This window comes from Metarhizium acridum (assembly GCF_019434415.1).
Source record: "Metarhizium acridum strain ARSEF 324 chromosome Unknown scaffold_574, whole genome shotgun sequence".
Classification (NCBI taxonomy): domain Eukaryota; kingdom Fungi; phylum Ascomycota; class Sordariomycetes; order Hypocreales; family Clavicipitaceae; genus Metarhizium; species Metarhizium acridum.
Window position 1 is genome coordinate 776376 of NW_027094044.1, and position 22334 is coordinate 798709.

Here is a 22334-nt window from a genome sequence, read left to right on the forward strand (position 1 = left end):
CGTGTAAAAGATAAAATATCTTAGGTTTATTATTCACGTAAGTAAAGAGATTTATCTTAACTTAAAGAAGATAAAGGTAATATATAACTAAAAATCTTTTACGCGTTAAAGAAAAGTCTAGGAATTTTTAAGATTTATAAACTTTTATTAGAACTTTATATTAAATTTCTTATCTCTTATAAGCTTACTCTTAAGATTATTAAAAAAAGGCGTTTAATTTAAGTAATTAAAGAAGTATAATATTACCTTTAAGTCTTTAAAAAAAGCGTTTATATTATACTTAATTTTAAAGTAATAGAATTTTATAAAGAAAATAATTATAAAGATAAATTACTTAATTAATACTCTTAAAAGATATTTATTATAATTTAATAATAAAGTTCTTTACTTAATAGTATATTACTTTATAAGACTTATAGCTTTAAAAAGAAATTATATTATTTATAATAAGAAGCTTTTAGCTATTATCTTTTACTTAAAAGCTTAATTAATAAAACTTTAAAGTATTATATAATTATTTATTATTCTTATAAATTATAAAAACTTAAAATACTTTATTTTATTAAAGAAAATATTAAAGAGATAAGCGTGTTAAGTAAAAATAGTCTTTTTATTTAACTTTTACCTTTATTATAAACCTAAAATATAAGCGTAATACTTTAATATACTCTTTTAAAAAAATTAAAATTAAAATACCTTTTTATTACGCTTTAATAGTATTATTTAACTAATAAATATATTACTTATATTACTAGATAACCTAGCCTTAATTATTAATAATAAAGAAAAAGCTAATAAAACTATTAAATTCTTGTTAAAAATAAAGATATTTAATAATTTTTATCTTTAAAGCTTATAAAACTAAAATTAATATAAGAATAAGGTAATAGTATATTAAATTAAAGCTATTTAAGAGAATACTTAAAGGTTCTTTAAAAAGGTAAATATATAAGAATAAATTATAAATTATACTCTCTTTATATATAAAACGCTATTATTTTAAAGCTATATTTAAGCCTTAAAGTAAAAGTTACTTATAATAATACTTATATAACGCGTATATAACTTCTTAATAGTAAATTACCTTAAAAAAATAATACCTTTAAGTTACTTTAATAGAACTATAACTAGAAAGAGATATTTTAAAACGTTATATAATTTATACGTAATTATTATTATTATAAGAGATATAAGAGTAAGTAGCTTTAATAAGAACTCTTATAATTAATTTTAATTATAAATAGGTATTAATTATAAATTTTAATTAACTTTATAATAAACCTTTTTACTTATAAAAAGAGAGACGTTAAATACTTAATAATTATTATAAATTAATTATTTAAATATATATAACTAAAAGCTATAATATTAATAAGAGTTAAAACGTACGTGAAATATTTTAAGTAATATTAATAATAGTTTTATAACTTCTTAAAATAAATTATTATAAATTATAAGTTAAATTAACTTAATAAATTCTAAATAATACTTTATAAACTTATAAGAATAATTTAACTTCTCTTTATAATATACTACTTATAAATAAATAATAATATAAAACGCGTAAATTAAAAGGTATAAGTAATTCTTTAAGTTATAATTTTATTTAAGTAATTAAACTAAATAAAATATCTTATAACTTATTAATTAATCTTAAATAATTAAAACTTAATTATAATTAAAATAAGCTTAAATAAAGTCTTATATAAATTTAATATAATTATTATTTAAAAGTTACCTTATATATAAAAATTAAAAACCTTAATAAAAAGAAGAGTAATAGTATTTATTAATTACTTATAAAAAGAAATAAATTTAACTTAAGCTATAATTATATTTACTTAATAATATACTTAAAATTTAATAAGTAAATAATAATATTTAATAAAAAAGTTTAAGATTAGAAATAATATTTAATTATACCTATAAAATATTAAAATAAATTAATTAAGTAAAAAGTTAAATTAAATTATAATAAAATATAAGGTTATAAACGTATTAATATTACTTATAATAAAGCTAAACGTTTTAAGTAATATTTACTTAATATTTTACGTTAATCTTTTAAAATATATAACTTATAATTTACTTTTATTTTAAAAGTTATAAAACTTTAAATTAAGCTTTAAGTTAACGTAAATAAATAATAAGATAAGCAATTAATTAATAAAGAAATTTAAGGTAAAGGAGATTCTTATAATAAAAAACGTATTAAAAAGAGGTAAGAAATAAAAAGCTTACGTAAAATAGGTAAATTATATATAATTAATTTAAGAGCTATTAGAAAGCGTATAAAAGATAATAATATTAAAGCGTTTTAAAAACTAATAAAGAAATATAAGGTAAAATAATAACCTTATATTACCTTTACGTTACGCTTAAATTACTATAATTATAATAGCACTTATATAAAAAAAAAAAAGAGAAGAGTAATAAGAGCTTATAATAAGTTAAGATAAGAGTAATAGAAATAATAATATAATTTAAGAGCCTTAAATTATATAAGTAAAGAGATTATAAGAGACTAGTAAATTTTTTTAAATTAATTAACTATAAATATTAATTAAAGAAAATAAAAAAAAAACTATTTTATTTAATAGGTAATTAATGTAATTAAAAGAGATAACACGTAGCTAATTTAAATATAAAACGCTTACGTAAAGTAATGTTTAAGTTATAATAAACTAATAATATTAATAAAGAGTAATTCTTATTAATTAAAAGATAAAATAAAGTAAGCTATTAATAAAAAGTAATAAAAACTTTTATTAGAGTAAATAAAAGTAATATTAAGAGAAAACTATTAGAGTTTTTAGCCTTAAATTAAGTGAATAAAGAAGAGCTTAAAATAAAATAAATTAATGAGATTAATACACTTAATAAATAAGTAAACCTTTAATGAAAAGCGTATAAACTAGAACTAAATTAAAAGCTTAAAGTAATATTAATAAGAGTAAAACTATTAATATTAATACTATTAGTATATAATAAGAAACCTTAATAAAATAATATACTATAAGTATAAGAGCTAATTTTATAAGAGAAAAGGCTATTAAATAAAGCTTAATTAAAGGTATTTTAAGAATAATTATAAGCTTTTCTCTTATACTTATTCTTACCTTTATTTATTAATAAAGAATTATTAAAATATTAGTTTTAATTAATATTAAATCTCTTTCTCTTAAAGAAACATTATAGATTTAAAGTAAGTGTAATTAATTACTTAATTATAAAAGATAAGAGTATATTTAAGCGAGAAGTAAAGGTAATTAACTATTAAGTTATAAAAGGTAAAGATATAATAAAGCGAGAAATAAAGGTAATTAATAGTATAATAGAATTAATAAAAGAAAGATTCTTAATTAAAATAAGCTTATTAGAATTATTAAGGGATTATTTAAGAGACTAATAGTAAGTAATAAAATTAAGAAAAATAAAAGAAAATTCTAATAAAGTAATATTAAAAGTATAAATAAAACGTTAATTATAGCTAATAAAAGATAAGCTAATAGATTTAATTACTCTTTTAAGATAAGTTATTTATATAATACGTTCTTTATAATTAAAACGTTAATTATTAATAAGCTAATTAAAGACTTAAGTAATATTAGCTTAATTATAATAAAAATTTATAATTATTACTTAATAGCTAGAATTCTAGTAAATAATAGCGCCTTTATAATAAATAATAAGCGTAAGAGATATACTAAGAATAATAGCTTATTAAGCTATAAATAAGAAATTTTAATTAAACTTAATAAAGAAGTTAATTATTTAAATTAAATTAATATTAACGTAAGTATAAGTAAGTATAAATTAAAACTTTTTTATTATAAAAAAAAACTTACGTAAAAACTTAACCTAAAAAACTTTAATATTAATACTCTTTTTAATAGCTTTAATAATAATATAATTATTATAAATAATAATACGCTTAACTTTCTTTTACTAATAGTAAAGCTTAAAATTTACCACGTAAATATATAACTTTTAATTATATTATTAATAGGTATTATAATAAAGTTAATATATTATATTAAAATTAAAAGTATATTTATAATAGCTAATATTTAAAAGTTAATTTTAATATTACGTATAAAGGTTAATAAGCTTTTTATTATTAAAAATATTATTCTTATTAAAGTTACCTTTTATAATAAAGTTACTTAAATAATATTTAAAGTATAAAGTAAAAGAGAGTAAAAGAGCGCTAATAATACTAGTTATATTATTATTTTCTTCTTTTAACTTAACGTAAGAATAAAGAGATTAATTTAAAAGCTTAATAAATAAATACTATAAGAAAATATATATAATAAGATTTAAAATTATTCTAAGAAAAAGGTAAGAATAAGAGTTATAAAGAATAAGAAGAAGATATTATAAGAGATTTATTTTATACTTAACTTATCTTACTCTTATAAAGAAATAAAAATAAATAAATATAAGAGTAAAAAGAGGTATAACACGTTTTATATAGCTATTAATTAAATATTAAAAGGGTTTAAGTAAGTAAAAGAGTATATTATAAGCTTAAGCTAATAGCTTAAGCTTAAATTAAACCTAATATAAAGGTAACTTAAACTTAACTTAAATAATTTATAGGTTAAATAGAGATATAAAGAGAGGTAAAAAGAGAGAAACCTTTCTTTCTTTTTCTCTTTTTTCTTAAGTTTATTTTTACTTTTTAAAGACGTATACTTATAATAGTATAGTATAGCTAGTCCTTAATAATACTATACTATAAAAACTATAAAACTATAAAAACTATAAAACTATAAAAACTATAAAAACTATAAAAACTATAAAAACTATAAAAACTATAAAAACTATAAAAACTATAAAAACTATAAAAACTATAAAAACTATAAAAACTATAAAAACTATAAAAACTATAAAAACTATAAAAACTATAAAAACTATAAAACTATAAAACTACACTACTTCTATAGCTCTAGGTAAGAATAACTTAAAATAAAAGTAAGAGGGTTTTTCTTATAAAAAGGGTTTTCCCACTTAAACTATATATAAAAGTACTAGAATGGCTTATAATAGCTCTAGGGTAACTAATAATAACAATCATAATATAATTTATAATAAAATATCTTAAAAGTATTTAATTATATAATTTATTTAATTTAATATTAATATTATTAGATTTTTGAAAGCTTTAAGAGCGTCCAGAAATTTTATGGCTGTCCCGGAATTAATGGTCAACTAAGTGGGCCTGTTGTCAACGGGTAACCGAGTTCATTTCACGGGTATCAATTCAGCTATGTAGACTAGACGACAGCAATTCATAAGCTCTATCTTCTCCTGCGCCTAGCAGAGACATGCGGCCAGCCAAGTGCTCTATCTAATACGCAGTCGTACCCCAGTTATCTTCCTTAAAGACTAGCAGGGCCAGCTTGTGCCTTACAAACAAACCAAACAGTCCCACAAGCAGCTGCAGCAACGTAATTTCCGTCGCCAGTCTATCTTCTCGCAAGGGACCTCGCCACACCAGCCACAGATTCAAAATGGTAAAGTTGCTGGTTTCCACAAAATTGCCCTTTTCGTCAACAGTCACCTTCAGGAGGTGCAGCTTCCCGAGGAGACGTAGTCCCTGTGCTATGAGAGGGTGCGGTTGGCGGTCGGGGCTCCACGGAGTCACGGATGGTTCCATGAGACCTGTTCGGGCGCTGAATTTGGGGAGGCGGTGGCGCGGGCAGGGAATTAGTCCAAAGATTTGCGGCACCGAGTAAGCAAAGTTGAAGAATTGGGGGATGAGGAGGAGGCCCAGGGTCTTGGAGAAATGGCCCTGGATGCCGACGACGGCGAAGACCATGCCCGAGAAGTAGCAGTAGGTGTCGCCGACAAAGACCTTTGCGGGATACCAGTTGTGGTGGAGGAGTGCGGCGGACACGCCTATCCAGGGGAGGAGGAAGTAGAGCGAGAACAAGTGCGAGTCGGTTGCCGGGTGCGGGTAGGGCGTGAACAGGTACAGGCAGTCGTTGAAGGCGATGAGAGCGGCGATGACGAGGCATTGGGATACTTCGATGCCGTTTACGCCGGCAAGCATGTTGATGCTTTGCGGGCAGAACATGGCTATGCAGGCCATGTAGACGTAGTACAGGGGGCCGAGGTCGAATAATTCTCCGATGTAGGGTTGTAATTGGACGGGGATAACGATGGAGGTGACGTTGAAGTCGACGAAGTACACGACCAGCAGGGGGATGCTGGCGAGTCCCGGAATCCACCACTTGTGCCGCCATCGAATGTCGAACAGATCGTCGCCGATTCCAAGCAGCGCAATGGTCTGGAGAGATATGATGGCACCCAGGTAGGAAGCAAGCTTGTTGTGTGGGAAGCGGTGGAGGAAGCGTCCGTGGTCGACATGTTCCTGCTCCAGAACAACATCGCGATTACCGCCGCCAGACGTGGCGGCGACGATGTCCTTGTAGAAGGGGAACGGTATAAATACGATGACGGTCAGGAGGTAGACGGCGGCGCAGACGGCGCCCATGCACTCGGGGATCTCGATGCGCGTTGTCTTGCCCAGGTCGCGGCCGCGAAAGCCTGCGCGCATGAAGGTTGGGCCGAGCCAGCGGATCATGGCGTAGCACAGACTGAAGGCGATGATGGAGAGGGCCAGCGAGGCGATGAGGGGTTCGCCATCGCCTTGGAAGGTATTGAGAAGGACGGAGAGCGAGGCGCCGCTGAGTATAAGGAGGGTGAGAGTTTCGGAGCGGGAGAGGGATGTTGGCGAGTTGGGAGGCGACGAGGCGCGCATTTTGGAGATGGTGGGTTCGTGGTTTGTGGTGCCGAGGTTATGGCATTGTTGCCAATTGGCGTCGTATGACTTGTTTCGGAGAATATTCGTGGCTTTTGATGGAAGAAAAGAAGGTAAAAAAAAGCTGACGAAGGGGTAAAAGGGCCAAGTGCAAGATTGAGTGATAAGTGCTCAAGAACAGGAGGACACGATGAGAAAATGAAGCTGCGAGTTTAATATGACGATGCAGCTGCCACGGTGGCTTTGGCAGGAGGCTTTGGCAGGCGGGGCTAATTAACGCGGTCAGTGCATGGTTTTAGCTAGAGCGCGTGTTAATTGGGATACGGAGCAACAAACCTTCGACTCCACTAGAGTCTCCAGTCCGTCATATTCCCACGTACCCATATGTACTCTAGGTACCTACCTACCTAGGTAGGTAGGTAGGTACTTAAGTAGGTTGCCAGGTATGCCGGGGTACTGGCTTCTTATGTGAAGAGCAAAGATTGAGTGTGACTTTTGGTAGACGACCAGGTTGTGGTGCTCATTCTCTTCAGCCCGGTGCCCTCCTGTTCCTTGTGTTTTCGACAACAGACAAGTCGGCATTCTATTCCAGTCCTACAATCACGGAGCTACCCTATTTATCTAGAGGGCATCGTTAACGCCAAGGTGCAAATGCTTATTGTCTGCGTGCCGTAGCCAAGACGAGACGGGAGTCTGTGCCCAAAAGACACCAGACATCTTTGCCACAGCGGAACAGGTGGAGCCTACGCCGGGGGCCACGGCCGATGTATATTGGAAATAAAGTTGAACTAAGCTAAGATGTCAATTAATATGTTTACAGGGAGAACCAGAATGGATAGTACTGCTCTGGGGACTGCCCGGACAGCGCTTCTGTTACAGTTGGAAACCATTATCTAGGGGTAGGACCGATGTATGGTCCGACTCTGGGTCGGCTCGTGGGAGCCTTCGTCTCCCAGACTGTTGGGTGACGGGTTGTGAGCTTTGGATCTCGTTCATCCCGGCAACGGGCACCGTCGTCGCCATGGTGCCTTTTAACCGCGAGACCAACCCACCAGGTCCTTGTTGAGCGCAAGACGCGGAGGCTGCGAGGGGAACTGTGCCGCCGTCCTGAGCTGCAAAGCTGCTACTTGAGCCCTGGCGCGCCGCCTCTGACCAAGAACCAGATCGTCGTGAATGGACTCGTGCGCCCGTTCAAGATGCTCTTCACCTCGGCCACCATTTTCTGCGTTTCTCTATATATGGCATTTGCTTATGGTTGTTTGCACCTCCTCTTTAATACTATACCGCCCCTCCTCCAGGACACGTACCATTTCTCCATCGGCATCACGGGGCTCGTCTACCTCGCCGTGCTGGCAGGCTACGTGTGCGGCCTGGGTTTGTTCTACCTGCCCCCCGACAGGACGGTCGTCCGAGTGACAAAGGCCAATGATGGCGTGTATGAGCCCGAGAAGCGGCTCCGGGATTGTATATGGTTTGCGCTAGCAATAACCGTCACATTCTTCATATTCGGCGGGTCCGCCGACAAGGTAGTGAACTGGATTGTCTCCGTTGTTGGTCTCGTGCCGCTTGGATTTGGTATTTTAAGTGTTTGGGCGCCTATTCACGTACGTCGTAGACGCGTATCCTCAGTACGCGGCGTCGGGGCTGGCGGCATTTTCGGTTTTGAGAAGTACGGTTGGTGCTTTGCTGCCACTGGCTGGGCCGCAGATGTTCAAGAGCTTTGGGCATAGGCTGGGGGTCGTCCGTGTTGGGGTTCCTTTTGGTTGCGTTGATTCTAATTCCGCTCCTGGTATATAGGTATGGAGGGTGGACACGAAAGCAGTTTCCGACGAATTTGTAATGATGGCATGAAACCGTCAAATCTTGAACAAATGGTGGGAATGGCGCCCATGACTACCTGTAGCACGATGGTAATATGGTTCCGGGCTCGCTTATTGCATGTGCCTGTGGCGTTGGGGCACGAATTACTATACACGGTTAATATGCTACCATCTGTATTGAATAGTACATTACGAGTGACAAACGTCGTTAAAATATTCTCAAAGTAAGCTCGGGAAACGAAGACTTAGGTGTATTAATGCTAGTTATCCCATTGACCTTGACGCCATGCGTGTATACTTTACGTAGGTAGACCCAATCAATAATTTGTCTGTAGCCACTCAAGAGAAGCTGTTCGTAACTCGTTATACCAAGTTCCACTTGGCGATGTAAGACCATGACATGCCGACCCTGCCCTTCTTTGACTTGAACTCTTCCGCCGTCACACCGCGAGCGTCCCTGTTATCCATCGTCTCGAGCTTTAGAATCTCCACCGATTGTCCCGGAGCTCCAAGATCTCGAGCGTTGACATCTACCCAGTTCCAGTATCCGTTGGTCTCGGTAAGGATAATCTCATCTTTACGTCCGCCAAGCCCGTGGATACTGAGCAAGAACAAGGCAGGCTTCCCCAGCCCAGCCTTCTCCGATGTCCAGTGCTCGCAAACCTTGGAGAATTGGAATCGTACGACCTGCCCGCTATGAACTGATATATCGCGACCCTTTGGCTCCACAGATTCCTCTGCAATGCCTTCATTATTTCCAGTGCCATACCATTGGTGTGGCTCCCCATCCAGGCCTCCAGTGTAATATTCTTCCCAGGAAATAGTGCGTCCGTCACTCCTGTATTGAAGCCGTGAGTCCTGAGGGAAGTGGCGAAGGCCAAATTTTTCGTTGGTCAGGGTGAACTCGCGTGGAGAGAACTCCTTCTTGTACAGATTGGCCGCCGAGCAGATGTGTCCAGCTCCCCAGCAAGCGTCGATGAGCTTCCAGAAGCCACCGTCCACTCTGACAGCGTTCCAGGCGTGCCCGTCTGCTTTCGCTGGAGGCGGTCGCTCACCTTTTTTCAATGGCGTATGACCGAAGCCCTTTCCGTGACCTCCAACAACTACGCACTCTAACCCCGCTCTATTGGCCACAGCCTTGAACGTTTCCGCATAGCCTTGACATACTGCCAAACCACTGAAAATGGTGTCCTCAACAGACATGTGCTTCACGTTGTTGCCAAAGAAAGACACCGTGTCGTACGATATGTTGTGGTGACACCATGTAAATATTGCCCTTGCTTTATCGTCGTATGACTGGAAAGGGCCGCACAAGCCACGGGCAAGATGGCCGACAGGGTCACTACGAGGCAGGGATTGTCTCGGAAACTGTGCTGCCACAGTATCTGGTCCACTCCAATCTCGACACACCCAGCATCCAGTAGTACCGTGCTCTTTACTATCCCCATTTGATGCATCGGTTGCGGCCTCAGATGCTGCGGCTTGAATCTGCGCTGCAGAAGGTCTCGACGACAGAGGCACTGGCGGGGGTGAATCGTCCCCGGTGGCCTCGGCATGGGCAGATGGTCTGGAAGGAAGCTGTGGCCGTTGCATTGAAATGGGCGGCGCTTTGGTTGATTTCCCGGTAGAAAAACCCTTAATGGTGCCGAAGGGAAGTTTGTGAGGTGCTGGTTTTGCTTCTTCAACTTCAACCGCCGAACGGGTTTGTGCTGGTGCTGGACTTGGGGATTTGGCTGGCCTTGACGGTAACCGCGGTGGCAAGCTGGGTCGAGCGGGGGGGGCCGGGGACGAAGTGTTGCCGACGGCTCGGGCCTCCTGTGCTTTGGCAGCTTGCTTGGCTCTATAGTCCCTAGCGGCCGCGTCTTTTACAGCGATTTCTTGAGCAGCGGCCTCCTTTGCCCTGGCTTCGAGGTCTCGTTTCGAAGGGGGTAGAGGGGGCAGACTCGCCGCATCGCAGGTAGCAGGAGCCATCATCTTTCGTGGAGCGCTTCCACTGGACGTGTAGCTGGTATTGGACGAGGTCGTCCGCCCCAATGACGACGTAGATACCGTGGAAAGCTGAGAAACCTCCGAAGAAGCTGAGTTGCGACGGGGAGAAAGATATGTCGTCGGCTGAGCTGATGCCCTCCGAGGCAGCGCCGGGGGAGTCTGAGAGGTTGCTGGCCGTCCTGGCAATGGTGGAGGGCCGCCGCCAGGCTTTGTGACCGAAGAGTCATTGCTTGCGACAGAAGTTTGAGTATCTCTTCGAGGCAAGGGAGGCGGCGCATTCCCCCTCACAGGTCTGATAGGAATTGATGGATGAGAGTGCCCGTTGACAGAAGCAGATCCCGGGGCTGGAGCAGGTTCACTTCTTTTCGGACTTTTTGGTCGCACAGGAGGCGCTGGAGGGGGCGCGCGCTTGCGTGGTGTCTCGGCGGTGCCATTGCCATTGAAGTTTTTCTGCTTATTGAGGGCAGCGATTCTCTCGGCGAGAGTATTGAACTGAGGTTCCTCTGTATCCGCCATTATTGAAGACGGTAGACCAATGGCTGAGCCAGCCCGCGCTTATCGGGGGGAAAAGAGAATTGTCGGATTCGAGGGAGGTCGGGATGGCGAAGGACCATGTATAATATGTAGACACTGCTTGACTGGGAGTATTCCGCTACCGAGGATTAGACTGACATGGGGGTCCTGCAGGATATGAAGTGGAGAGGTTGTGGTGCTTGAACGCTGTCGATGTATTGGACCGCTGGACGGACAAGGAGCGTCTTTCATTTGGAAACGTTCATCGGCGATGTCGAAAACCAGCTACATGCATGATTAGCCAGTCCTGGGTGACTCACGCAGCTGTCGAGCGGACAAGAGAGCGACGAAGAAAATGGGAAAGCCCGCGCTTTCCCAGGTATTTTTGCGAGGTGTAGTTGGGAGGTTTGTTGAGTGGTTTCAAGCTTGTCGTTGACACAGCCTAGTGGGGGGGTAGGATCGTCGCGCGGTGGAGTGGCTCCTTGTTTACATGTGGCGGCGGCTGTGGCTGTGATGCTAATGTTATCCTTTCTTACCTAAGCAAGCTAAGGAATGAGGAATGGCAGGTAGACTTGTCCAGCGCAGGATACAATGAAAGGGTCTGCACAGGATCCATGAAGATTGCAGGCCGGCAACAAATCATGGTGTAGGCATGTTGGCGTGCCCAAAGAGCAAGGGTGAGTGTCACGTCTGTGTGGAGAAGCTGTATGCCTTGACCAGCACAAAGCCCCCTTTGGTACCATGTTCTTGGTTCACGCCTCCAATATTGATGTGCAATTATATTGTTGTTTGTGCCATTTCGACTATTTAAGACACATTTAGGCTACCCTACAGCACAGCTTGTCTCAAAGTTGAGGAAGGTGGAACCGAGATACAGCTAGACATGCGAGCTCAGTGGAATGAACCCTTCTGGGGGCTTTGTCATCTCCCTTGAACACCACAACTGTTGTAGGCCTTGGCCATCTTATTTTTCTCCTTGACATCGAGGATGAGCCAAGTAATATCTTCAGGTCCGCATCAAAATATCAGGCCGGTTCGCTGAAGTCCCACGGATTGCCCCATCAATACGGAGTGCCTGCAACGGATTGCTGACTGGTGGCTTGCAAATGCCAATGCCTGGTGTTTGCCAATTCATTCCAAGGCCGAGGTCAGTCAAAGCAGTCCCCGAAGCGTCTTGCAGGACTTCCTAGCAATGCGCTGTCCCGGTCGTCGTTTTGGTCCTATGGAGAATGACCCTGGTGGACTGTGCTAATGATTCAGTTCAGCCCTCAACCCGCTCGCTCAATCAGTCCATCACGACGTGGAAGATACTTGACGTGCTGTTCGTCAGCCCAGACGTCTCCAAGATCCACCAGACACATTGGAGCCCTGATTCGACGGTCCCAGGCGTCGCGGCCGACGCCCGTTGCGACATCGCGCCCCGCCACCACAGCCGGACCCAGCGAACATATGGTCCTGCTGGGCCACACCAAAGCCGGAGGCGTGAGCGGAGACTGTCAAGGGCGATGGGCCAACAGGCATGCGACCTCATTGCCTGCATTGTGTGGATGATGTGCCCAGGCGCAAGCCCGGTAAAGTGCATGCATTGACGGACACTGCTTTAACTCGAGGCCGGGGGTGGGTCGACTGACCATCAGTACCGACCAGACCCTCTTTCTTTCTCCTCAAATTCCTAGGTCCGTTTCCAACAGACTGCCGGACTTCCACAACACCTGCACGAGGCTGGTCTTTCGTCTCCGTCTCTTGCTTCCGCGCATACATCCGTCATTTCTGCTGGCGTCGCAAGTACGGCTTGTTCTGTCGCATCTGCGTCTGCGTCGCCAGCGTCTCGGCTTGGCCACCGACTCACGACTGACATCTGACTCTACCCATTGACTGCTGCTTTGTCGTCAACCTCGCGCAGCTGCCCCTCGAACGCCGGTTCCTCCACTACTCCGCCTCGTGGCCTAATCTCAGATATCATGGCGACAACTACAACCGGCGGCGAGGCTGCAGCGGCCGCAGCTTCCCAACCATCCAGGACGTCAATCACAATTCTCGACCTGCCAGCCGAAACCCAGCAGGAAATTGTTTCCCACGTACGTGGTCTCCCATTGCACTCAGCCTTGAAGCACCTTGATACTTGGGGCATGGCTTTCTTAGCCCCCAGCACATTTCACACAGACACCTTTTTTGTCTGTCGTCGGGGACTGTTATTTGTTGGTCGGGTCCTTTTGCTGACAGACTTGCCGTTGGAACAGTGTTCTCAGGGTGATCTCATCTGTCTAGCCCTGGTGTCTAGACGGTTCCGTGAGCTGGCAGCAGCCCAGCTCTATCGCAGCTTCCACATCATTTTCCCCGATGACGATGATATCAACATTGAATCCCCGATTGACGGGTTGGCTGGTGGCCTGGATACCTTCACCACCAGCGAATACAACTATGCTCAGCACCTGCAGGACCTCTCGATGGACACTTTGAGTGCCGGTGTCAAAGGAGAGCATTCGTATCAACCTTACTTATACAGCGCAAGCTGCGGAAAATTCCTCAATACATTGTTGTACCTGACGTTAAAGCGAGCACATTCTTTGGAGTCTTTTCGGTGAGTCACCACCCCCCGGCGTGTAGTGCTACAATATTTTCATCTAGACCGATGGGTGTGGGTTAGATATGCTGACTCATGCTACCATGAATGAACAGCTGGAATATTCGTGTTGAGCTCAGTAGACCCGTGTATGCACAGCTTCACCGTATCAAATCTCTGAAGAGATTACATCTTCGGATGCAGGCGGGAGATTCGTATTATACACCGCCACCTCCCCTGCCTGTATCTATTGACAGTCAATCTCATCACCAGCCGAATGGCCACTGGCCTGATACGATCCCTCCTCTGCAACCACTTGGGCCACCCATACCAGCCTCTTTGCAACCACCTGGGAGCCCCCCTCCTGGGCCACCACCCGCTCTATTACCGCCTTCGTCCAGACCGACCCCCAAAAACAAGCTAGGCAAGAGAGGTTCGGATAACAAGGAACCATTGACTCTGTCAGGTTTCAAGTCACTCAAGACCCTGTCCGTGTTGGACATTGACAATCTTGATATCCTGTCTGAACTCAGAACTTGTGTCAAAAACTGCTTTTCCACTATCAAGGAACTCCAGCTGTCCTTGTCCGATTCCTTGGCACAGCAGGCGCGAAGACCACCGACAGATTCGGATACTGACGACTCAGATGTTGATGATGAATACCAGGTTGTTCCAACATCAGAAAATGCCACTAGCTTTGACACCACCGGCCCAGCAAAGGTCTTTCGAGCTCAAGAAGAGAGAAAGATACAAGAATCAATTCTGAACAAGGTCTTTGACCTCGAAGAACCTCATTTGCTCAAGAAGTCACCGGTACAACTTGGTGCCTCATTAAACCTCCAACCAAAGTCTGAGACAACCACTCAAGAGTCAAAGGCTACGCCGGGTGACCCTCGCGAAGAGTACATTTCATCGATTCGAACAGTATCTACTAGGCTCATGGCAATTATGCATGGTTCTAGAGATTTTTCCATCTCTCAACAAGAAATCCTTGATACAATTGAGAAAGCCTCGCGGAAATACGTGGAATCTGATGTGGCTGGAGAGAATTCAATATATAATGAGAGTGGCACGGTCAACCATGCCGAAGAATCGACGCCACAGAAGCCAGAATCTACAGCCGACATGGCGAGGGCAGGTACAGGTGCTGACATCGATCAAAACGAAACCCCACGTTATAATGCACCTATTGCCAGTGAAGATCTTGGTCAGCGCCAGCTGATTAATAAGGCGTCGTCCAACGGGGTTCGGGGATCTCTGAACGGAGGGGAACTCTGTCCCGACGATATCGATATCGAGCACTTGGAAACTTTAGATGAACACATTGACGAATTCGACGATCAGCAGCCGACAGAATTCTCCACATCGAAAACTTTGGCGCCGCGACAAGGCCCAAGTGGACAAGATGGTGAGTCCTGCGGTAAATCAGGAACTACTTCAAAGCAGAACCTTCGAACGATGATGCCCAACCAATATCCTATCCACGCAGAATCCAGGCCCAGAAAAACAGACCGCACAGCAATCATCGAAAAGCTGGCACAACTGCGCCGATTAGTTTTCGAAGCAGGGCAAAGAGTTTTGGAAATTCGTGATGAGAGGGTCAATGAGAGCAGCTCTACTGTTGCCAACGCCCTGGACTCAGAACTTTCACTTCTCAGCCGAGGCGCAATAGAAGTGTCTAATGAGATCAGGATCCTTGAGTCTGAAATCGAAGACCTCTTGGATAGGCCTAGTACTCAGAAAAGCAAGAATTTGAAGCAGGATATGGACTCATATGCACGCAAGACTAGGGGAATGTCCATTGAAACTCTGAAAATTTGCCTCATCCCCGTCAAGGCGTCTGTTTTGTCGCAAGCCATTGATGTGGCGTGCATTAAAGAATTGACCCTCATCAATGTTGGAAACCAAGCGCCTATTTGGTCTATGCTCACGAAAGAGCAGAAGTTTCGCCCGATTGCTTTACGGAGTGTTTTTACAGACCATGTTTCCGCCTCATTCTTGACGTGCATGGCACTGCTTCCAGAACTAGACGATCTATTTATGCTGGAGCGAAGTGTCAAGCATAAACCTGAAAGCTTTGCGCCCCGTACCGCTACATCAATCGATCAAATTCGCCGGTTGGTGCTCAAAAAGCACATGCCAACTCTCAAAAGACTTATGATTAAAGACGAATCCAATGGACCAAACTGGGACACCAATGTCAAGACGATGATACTTGTATGCACCCGAGGCGCAAAGCTGGAAGAACTTGCATTAAGCATGAACATTCATACTGTGGTAAGTTTAGGCGCGCGCATTTTAGGGATTTCTAGTGCATGTGAATACAAGAGTAGCTGACAACTCCTAGCATGCTTTTGTGCAGTACTTTTCTGGCCTCATCAATCTCCGGGCAATCAATATTCTTCACTTCAAGAACAATGACACCTGTATCTGGGTCATGCGGGAATTACTGCGATTCATTGTTGACAATCTTTCTCACCACCCCCAACTGAAGCTGGAATGGATAGCCATGGAGGACGACCGAGTCGACCGAGTGGTGCGGCCATCGGAGTGTTCTGCGGATCCCTCTTCTCAAGAGCCAATGAACAGGACAAAGAACAAGGGAAAAGACAAGGCTCACGCTCCCGCCAATGGCAGCTCGTTGCAAGAATACCCTGTATTTCCTCTAGAGGGCTTGGATTCTGAAAGCGAAAGCGAGGACGAAGGCATGGACAGTGGATCTCGACTGAGGTACAAGACGGTTGGCCCCCTGCCATTTTATGATGTGTGGGGAGTAAAAATATTTGAAAAGGAAATTCGTAGCGGCAAGCTGTAGACTTGTGGGGTGAATATGCGAGATTGGATATGGGGAGTACGAGGCAGGATAGGCGTAGCTGGGACTTTGGTGACGGGCATCTCATGGCAATGGATAGCAATACTTGGGCTACAATCATGACGCATGATGGCATGCAAGGAACGACTCGGGCTTTGAGGGATTGGATAGTGACATGGCGAATGGAGTATCTCTGATCTGGAGCAACATGTACAGCTCGATATTGCGGCGTGCAAAGAGTATCGTCTAGTAGTATATATTTTGGATATCCCTAGCAAATACCCGCTTGCTTTTCTAATTCAGCCCAACCCACGACGAAGATTGCTCTTGGCAATGTCACCTGTATGGTGACTGGTCAATGTCACGATGCGACGCCACGGGCGTACATATCGCCGACCTCCCTAACAACGACAGCCTCCCTACCTGGGAGCAAGATCGAGTACAATGCCGCGCAAGCTTGTCCAGCACCCCAGAGAGATGACCGAGATGACCCTTCCAAACTGCAGCGCTGCCTTGAAGAAGGTCGCAGTGATCTTTGGTGGGACGTATGCGGCTTTGCGGCCTGTTGGGTGCATTAGAGAAGAACGAGAACCAACCCTTTTTTCTTTTTCCCCTTTTCAATATTCATTTTGGCAATGATGGCTGCGTATCTGGTGTCGACAGGCCTGTCTGGCTACTAGTCACCGAGTGACTCGCGACGTGCAAAGTGCCATCGTCGTTTTCATTTTGCGGCCTGGGCATGAACTGTGTGAAAACAGGAGGGCTACTTTGGACCGCAGGATTGCGCAAAAGGGATGGTGGAAGCTTTGCCACGGCATCTGTGACAAGCGCCGCAACCGTCAACGAGGCACTCAAAATCTTGACGACGGGAATGTCGACGTCTAATTCTTTCATAAACCATGTACGGATCTCGATGGTGACGAGAGAATCGACCCCCTGCTCTACGAGCGGCATCTTGTCGTTGATTGCCTCGTCCGGGCCCAGCATGAGCGGGGTCTTTCAGAAGCTGGCTTTTGATTGCGTCCTCGTAGATTGGGCTCAGGCCGGATATGATTTCGTGACTATCCGGGTTCCCTGGCCTGCCCGCGACGATGCCCTCGGCAAAGAGCTGGAGGTAGTCCTGTTCGGAAATGTTTCTGTACCCGAGCTTAGTGAAGTGGTCTTCGTCCAAGTCTGACCGTGAGATGTAGCCGATGCCCTGCAGCGAGCCGAGGGCGATGGCTGAGCCCGGGACTCCGCGCTTCTTGCGCTGGGCAGCGAGGGCAACCATGTATTGATTAGCAGCGACGTAGCTGGACTGGCCCGAGTTCCCGACGACACTTCCGAGAGAGGAGAAGAGTATGAAGAAGTCGAGGCGTGCGTTGTAGAACAGCTCATCGAGCAGGCGGCTTCCGTCTATTTTGGGAGCGACCCAACGGTCAAACGACTCGAATGACAGTTTGTCAAACAACTCGTCCTCTAATACCATGGCTCCATTTGCAACACCAATTAACTTATGGGTGGCATTGTGTTGCAGAGTTCCTCATATGTCACGTGAAGTGAGTTGCGATCCGTAACATCCCTATGCAGATGGCTTGTTAGCTCAACACGATACAGTATGCGGCAAAGGGGCCCGTTGATGTCCCTACATTGTCATAATCTTGAGATTGGCACCGAGCTTCTCGATTGACTTGATGTATTTCGGGTCTTCCTTTGGGCTTCGGCTCGTAAGCACCACATTCCGAGCGCCATGCTTGACCATCCAGAGGCAGAGTGGCTGGCCCAGTTGACCAGACAGACCGACTAAGAAGTACGTTCCATCACTGCGGAAGATTTGGCCGGAGTCGATAGGCTGAACGACCACTTTGACAGATTCCGTGCTCCAGTCCACGACGGTCAGTGGCTCACCAATTATGCTGTGGCTGTCTACTTCTTGAAGTGGTATTGTCCTGGCCTGGCCGACGGCATCAGGGGTTGCCAGAAGACTCTGCCAAGAGCCCTTGAAGACTTGGCCGATTTCCTCAGCCGAGATACCTGGGACTACTGTGCCGTTGGTACTGAAGAACTCCGAGTGCAAGGCGACTGGGATATGTTGCGGGAGGTGCTCGGAAATGAGATGGCCGGTCTTTGCGCCAGCTGGCGTTTGTGCAAAGTCGATAAAAAGCGCGACATCTGAGGGAAGCATCTGTTTTATACACCGCCCAGGCAAATCTCGCGGTGGTGCTTGGGGCCGGAAGGCCAAGAGGATCGCGCAGCATGCGTATGCGATCATCAACTGCCTGTGCGGAGAAGACGCTGTACGAATGAAGCTTGTGCATCGCCGGAGTGGCCGTGTCAACCCCAGAGAAGCCCGTCTCGGCAAGCAAACTATGCCATCTGGACAATGGGAGCGCCGGTCCCAAACTGCGGCGGGCGTCGCTCTCTGCTCCAGCCCACCAGCCGGGCAGACATCCCATGATCAAGCCGATTCCAAGGAGCTCATTGCTCTGAATCTCCAAAGAGAGTAAATGGCCTCCCGGCTTCAGCAGTTGTCTCACATTGGCCATGGCTTCGTGGAGCTTTCCTGTGGCGTGCAAGACGTTTGACGCTACGACAATGTCGTAGAATCCCTCTTTGAAGCCTTGCTCGACTGGTGACTTGTCCATGTCAAAAGTCTTGTAGACCATCCGAGAACCGTACTGTCCAAATTGCTCCCGAGCACGTTCCAAGAAGCTAGCAGAGATGTCCGTATAAGTGTATGAACAAAATGCGGTCCCAAGCTCCGGCAGCAAGGACCTTGTAGCACCGCCTGTTCCTGCACCAACTTCAAGGATATGCATGTGAGGGTACCGATGTGCAATTTGAGAAAGCATTCTTCCAATCCACGTGTTTGAGATTCTGAGCCCGGCGGCCTCCTCGTAGAAGCGATCTAGCTCGCCGTTTTGTAACATGTATTCAAGGGTGCTCCCGTCGGAGCGAACCGCACGGATAATATTCTCCCCTACTGCTGCCGCAAGGCGGACGTCGACAGCAGAGTTGTGCTTCACGACAAGGGCCTTGATGACGTCGGGGGTGTCGTTGACTGCTTCTGGAGGCACGGTCGGGTGCTTTCCAGAGGTAACCTTGTCCAACATGTATCGGCCCCAGCTCAATAGACGACGATAATGGGGTAATATAGTCTCCTCCTCGTCGGGCGTCATCGCTTTCAGTAACCGGCGGATGTAGTAGAGGCCCATACGCTCTGCTGCCAGGACAATCTCCTCCTGATCCGCTGGAAAGTGGCAATCTGTAGACACGACATGCTCCCCATTGGGCTCGGCAATCTTGTATTGAAACTGCGAGAATATGGTAGCGTCGGAGTCACACAAAAGGTTGGAGGCCGATCGAGTCGAATTGCACGAATGCCTTGCTGTGCTCAACCGCAATGTCAACATCGGCCACCATGCGATTTGATGAATCGTCAATGCCGGCTTTATATGACAGCTGTCTTGTCTTGCCGTGTCCCAATTTGGTGAAGTGAGGGTTGATTTTAATAGTTTGACAGACGTGGGAACATGCAACGTCCACAGTCGCATGTCCTGCGGGAAGCTATATGCCGCGAGCCCCGTCTGTATCGCGGCATCGAGCCACGATGGATGAACAATGACATCATCTTCCCAGCCTCGACCCGGTTCGTCCTCAATCAGGCCTGTGGCAAAACCCGCCTTGCGGTAGATGGACCTGATGCCCGTGAAAGGATGGCTGTAGTTGTAGCCCAGCCGGGCGAGCTGAGTGTAGAAGCGATCAACACGGATGCATTGTCGTACGGGAGACCAGAGTGGCAAAGGAACTCGGCTCGAATGCGGGAATCGGAGGACTCAGATATCCGCAGACTTGTGCAAGTTTCCAAGCCGACATCATCGTCGTTGAACGTCATGGCGCGGCCAATGATGAAGTCTTCCAGCGTAAACATCTCAATGGTCAAACGGGCCAGCAGTCGAGCAGGCCGTCTTGACAGCGGAAGAAAACAAAACAGTGTTTGCCATGTTATCAACCCAATAGCGTGGTTGGAGTGATAACCCTAACCCTCATCATCAAGGAAGTATGAATGCTCGGCATTGGTTGTGCCATGGTGATGCCCATCCGGATGGAAGTACCCAGTCGAATCAAAACGGCCTGGAGGCACGCCATCGAGGAGGTCCCGTGGACATTGAAGCAGCTCCCAGAGCTTGGACGGAGTATTGGAGCCTCCTGGAAAGCGACATGCGGTACCAATGATGGCAACGGGCTCTTGCTTTGAGGTTGTCATGGGGCACTACAGCGTATCCGGCAACGGCTGACTGAATATATGCGGAGAATAGAATGCTAGGTTGACGAAAGTCTTTCGTCTTGTCCGACACTTGGATTCTTCTTATGGCGGGGGAAAGCTCATAAATAGGCAAGACATTTAGGGCCAAAGTGGTCTCTCTCTCTCTCTCTCTCTTTTTTTATCAATGAATCTCGGATATTGTATCATCGTATTGTTTGCATCTGGGCCAAGTTGATTTGTCGTGGTCCGCCGCGTTCTTTTTCCGCACAAGCCCGAGTTTCGTCAAAGCTCGGATTGTGGCGCATATATATAGATGCAACAATCGACTGAAGATGGACCCAAGCAAACGTGTTCAGACGTTGACGACCAACACACACTATGTTTATCAGCATCAAGTCCGTGTTCCGTTGACCCGGCTCCGAGAACGTACGTGCCCTCGATTCCCTGTCGTGTCGTATTGACAAAAGACGAGTCTATCATGTGTGACAATGGTGTGTGAATAAATCAGCACAGGCGGCTTCCGAGTTCCTACTGCTCACGCCCCAATGAACGACTAGGGAAGAGGGTCAAATTTCTAAATCGGTGGCCAGTTTGATTTTTCACAAGAGAAACATGCCAGCGTCGAAGAATATGCCTCACCAGTCTTCCTATCGAGGCAATCGAGGCCTTCTTCATAGTTGGAAATAGTAAGGCATGGAAAAGAGGCCACCCTTCGATGGAAAAGGCCCTAATTCAGGGGTTTCAGCTAGTATGGCAAGCTCTTATACTGGTCGACCCAGTCTCATGACGGAGACGCGGCCACGGCCGGGTCTTCTCCCAGAGTCTCGCCAGGATGTGAATGGGACAATGGGCCATCAGCCCGGACAGAGCTGGGACCAGCAGTACTACAGTACCGCCTGCTCATGCACCGCCGCCGCCTCCTTCGCGGCCTCAGAAGCCGGGCATTGAGGATGCTGACCAATATTACGATGCGAGAGGGGATATGGTGAGGAGGGACAACAAGCTCGCTGGTGGCGCGAGAAGAGGGGCTCCGGCGAGGGCATAACCGTTTGGCTGAGGCAGGGAGGTGATGGAATTATTGTCAATCTTGTGAGAAGAATAGAAGGCTCCAGAGGCCCTCATTATGCCTTGGGAAGGGGGGCTGGGTCTTTTGACTTGCCACCACGAACCCTTTACTGACGAAACTGCCTATACATAGCCGTCACCTCCCAAGGGCTGGGCCCTGTTTCGAAGGCACACTCGATGAGCTCGTGCTTACTGCCCGCTATAGCATCTACCATGTCCGGGAAGCCGTCGAAAAAATCTGTACCCCGTGTCAGTGAAGCGCGACACTGGCATTGGCTGTCCACTTAGATGCGCTAGCATGAGACTCCAGACAAGATACATCTACCGTAGGGTGTTCGTCTTGCACTGTTTTCCACGAAGCCGCGGTTACCATCTGCCAAGTCGCATCTCGCTGGATCATGTCTCGAAATAACCGAGTGGCTAACTGCGGTGCAGGGTCTCCATCCAAGACCAATTTAAAGGAGCGCCGCGGCATCCCCGAACGGGCCAGCTCTAGCGCTTCCATCGCCCATCGAGAAAACATACGCGATATGCAATAACAAGCAAGCCTCGCG

At 44.2% G+C, this 22334-nt stretch overlaps 6 protein-coding genes across 6 annotated transcripts; 2 read left to right on the forward strand and 4 right to left on the reverse strand.

Moving 5' to 3' along the window:
• Positions 1-5203: 5203 nt before the first annotated feature.
• Positions 5204-6999, reverse strand: ALG7 (tunicamycin resistance protein). Its single transcript, XM_007817558.2, has one exon. The coding sequence runs from the start codon at positions 6770-6772 to the stop codon at positions 5357-5359; it is 1416 nt and encodes a 471-aa protein (XP_007815749.2). The 5' UTR covers positions 6773-6999; the 3' UTR covers positions 5204-5356.
• An 862-nt stretch (positions 7000-7861) lies between these two features.
• On the forward strand, positions 7862-8668 carry J3458_020653 (uncharacterized protein). The gene has a single exon (XM_007817559.2). It carries the CDS (start codon positions 7969-7971, stop codon positions 8500-8502), a length of 534 nt encoding a protein of 177 aa, XP_007815750.2. The 5' UTR covers positions 7862-7968; the 3' UTR covers positions 8503-8668.
• Positions 8669-8821: 153 nt separating this feature from the next.
• Positions 8822-11495, reverse strand: J3458_020654 (uncharacterized protein). The gene has a single exon (XM_007817560.2). The coding sequence runs from the start codon at positions 11095-11097 to the stop codon at positions 8956-8958; it is 2142 nt and encodes a 713-aa protein (XP_007815751.2). The 5' UTR covers positions 11098-11495; the 3' UTR covers positions 8822-8955.
• Positions 11496-12744: 1249 nt separating this feature from the next.
• Positions 12745-16960, forward strand: J3458_020655 (uncharacterized protein). The gene is made up of 4 exons (XM_007817561.2): positions 12745-13172; positions 13335-13675; positions 13774-15934; positions 16005-16960. Exons 1-4 carry the CDS (start codon positions 13056-13058, stop codon positions 16470-16472), a joined length of 3087 nt encoding a protein of 1028 aa, XP_007815752.2. The 5' UTR covers positions 12745-13055; the 3' UTR covers positions 16473-16960.
• Positions 16961-17093: 133 nt separating this feature from the next.
• Positions 17094-17937, reverse strand: J3458_020656 (uncharacterized protein; the record flags this gene model as incomplete). The annotated part of the gene is made up of 2 exons (XM_066122157.1): positions 17094-17350; positions 17415-17937. 2 exons carry the CDS (start codon positions 17935-17937, stop codon positions 17094-17096), a joined length of 780 nt encoding a protein of 259 aa, XP_065972784.1.
• Positions 17938-18093: 156 nt separating this feature from the next.
• J3458_020657 (uncharacterized protein) lies at positions 18094-20379 on the reverse strand (the record flags this gene model as incomplete). The annotated part of the gene is made up of 3 exons (XM_066122158.1): positions 18094-18633; positions 18725-20147; positions 20216-20379. 3 exons carry the CDS (start codon positions 20377-20379, stop codon positions 18094-18096), a joined length of 2127 nt encoding a protein of 708 aa, XP_065972785.1.
• Positions 20380-22334: the final 1955 nt, after the last annotated feature.